Below are 2,458 nucleotides of genomic sequence, written 5' to 3'. Positions count from 1 at the left end.
GGCCTGCCCTGTGGGGATGTAGGGAAAGCAGTTTCATAGAGCATCTCTCTGGTTTTAATCAAATTAAAATTTCAAGAATTCCACAACACTCCTTGAGCTAATTGGAGACGTCCTAGAGCATCTCAAAACCGGGGCTGGGAGTCTCTGAATTAGAGCTAATGAGACCAAGACCATGGGTTACCAGGCCAATTAGCTGGCCCAACCAATGCGTTATTTCACAACCGCATGCTCAAAGGGATGCCAGCCTGTTAACTGTTAATTTCTATGTGAATCTAGAGAATGGTTTTTGAAAACAAAATCTCTGCCAGCTAAATGAGTTTTTCTGTGGTCCTTTTTCTCTCCCCCGCCCCGCCCCCCCCAGATTGAATCCCGGAAGAGAATTGCCAAAACCGTACTGGTGCTGGTGGCTCTGTTTGCGCTCTGCTGGTTGCCGAATCACGTCCTGTATCTCTACCACTCATTCACCTACCAAACCTACGTGGACCCCTCTGCCATTCATTTTATTGTCACCATTTTCTCTCGGGTGCTGGCTTTCAGCAATTCTTGTGTAAACCCCTTTGCTCTTTACTGGCTGAGCAAAACCTTCCAGCAGCATTTCAAAGCTCAGCTGTTCTGTTGCAAGGCGGAGCAGCCCGAGTCTGCCTCTGCTGGTACCCCTCTTAACAACCTGGCAGTGATGGGAAGGGTCCCAGGCGCTGGGAGCACGCAGGGGTCTGAAATTAGCGTGACCTTGTTCACTGGGGGTAGTGCGAAGAAGGAAGAAGACAGAGTCTAGCTTTTCAATTAAAAATGGTATTTTTCCTCCCAGCACGTGTATCCGACTCTGAGCTGTGAGGAGGTGGGTGGTGTCAGGATTTTCGTTGTTTGTGAATTGTGCTGAAATCCTGGGAGTGAAAGATCCTTATACACTAAAAGATGAACCACGATTTTTTTCTCAACATACAAACGTTAACGTTCCTGGGCTTTCTAAATGAAAATGAAGCCCCACTAGGTGTCAAAAGGCACGTTTGTTTGTCAGCAGGTCCTACGGGAGCTCGAATGGGAGAGAAGGTGAAATAAACAAGATGACACTGGAAAATCTAATGCGTTCCCGTACATCTAGGCTTCTAATTTCCCATATTCTCCTGTGATTTGCCTAACACTGTGTTTGTGTTCTTTATGTGGTGTAAATCTACAGATTCTGCTTCGTATATGAAAAAGGGATCAGGTAGAGATAAAACATCTGCAGTTTTCTTGAGAAACAAAATCCTAAAAAATAAACTTCACGGGGTTTTTCAACTGCCCTTTTCCATTAATCTCCATCCCATCATAATTAAAGCTCTGCAATTTCAGTGAAAATGTTTTGGGGTCAGTGAGTATAATGTAAGGATCTGGGGCAGGGTATTCGTCTGACTGGGTCAACACTTGCTGACTTATTAGTTCAACTTACAACCAGCATTGATCAGTAACGGAGCAAAGTTATCTTTCATAAATATTGTGAAGAACTTGCCTTATTCACAGGCAGAATAAGTGGACACACTTATTGTCATTGGAAGGCCCCAGAGAAGGACTCCTATGGAAAAACCTGTGAACCTGCCAGTGTCTGAAATTCTTCCTTTAAGGAAATTCATTTCTCTCTGGTAAGCAGTGCCCTCTTTCTAAAAAACGGAGAAGTACCACACGAAATCCTTAATATCCGGGCGTGCATTTGTTACCAGATCAGCTTCCTGCTTGACTTCTTTAAACCCGGTGGGTGCCTAAGTCCTGTAAGAGCACGGCCTGATTAATCTCTGCCCTTGGAAATCAGATAGAAGGTTCTGATTTTCTATCTTCTGCTCCTTCTTGCTAACGCTATAAGCTTAATAATTGTGATTTCAAACAAACTGTTGTCGATAGATGTGTCAAATTTAGATTTGTGGTTTTTGAAAATGTTTTCCTGGGGGCAAATTAAAGTGTATGTTTGGCGCTATAGTTAAATTTGTATTTCCAAAACCTTGATTTTTGGAGTGTGCTTTTGGTAGTTTTGAGCTTTCTTTAAACGGCTTGTGTAGTTGTAAACTTTTGCTGATGATGTGGCTCAAAAAGGGGGATCTGTGTTAACACTGAACTTTACATTTGTGTAGCGTTGTTTTACCTAAAGTGGGGTGCCAATATTGTGTTAGTGTTAAGTTAGACATTGTAATAAGTGGTGGGAAATAAATAAATACCAAATAAAGTTTTAAATGACTTTGTGTCTGTTTATATTTTAAAAACAATAGTTGTCTGACAGGAGCAGGTGGGTGGCTCAGTTGATTAAGCATCTGCCTCTTGATTTCGGCTCAGGTCCTGATCTCAGGGTCCATGAGTTCAAGCCCCATGGTGGGCTCTGAGCTGACTGTGTGGATGCAGCCTGCTTGGGATTCTGTCTCTCTCCCTCTCAAATAAATAAATAAACTTAAACAAAATAAAAATAAGGAAAAAAATAGTTCTGAAGTAATAT

At 42.4% G+C, this 2,458-nt stretch overlaps 1 protein-coding gene across 1 annotated transcript in view; it reads left to right on the top strand.

Moving 5' to 3' along the window:
- The window catches only part of BRS3 (bombesin receptor subtype 3), a 4,155-nt gene extending 3,380 nt beyond the window's left edge, over positions 1-775 (top strand). The window contains exon 3 of the mRNA XM_077774173.1: positions 362-775. Within this exon, the coding sequence (XP_077630299.1) occupies positions 362-775 (414 nt within the window). The remainder of the gene's footprint in view (positions 1-361) is intronic.
- The last annotated feature ends 1,683 nt before the right edge of the window (positions 776-2,458 follow it).

This window comes from Crocuta crocuta, unplaced genomic scaffold, assembly GCF_008692635.1.
Source record: "Crocuta crocuta isolate KB4526 unplaced genomic scaffold, BGI_CrCroc_1.0 scaffold241, whole genome shotgun sequence".
NCBI lineage: Eukaryota > Metazoa > Chordata > Mammalia > Carnivora > Hyaenidae > Crocuta > Crocuta crocuta.
The sequence above is the reverse complement of the archived record's forward strand: the minus strand, read 5'-3'. Positions and strand labels throughout refer to the sequence as shown.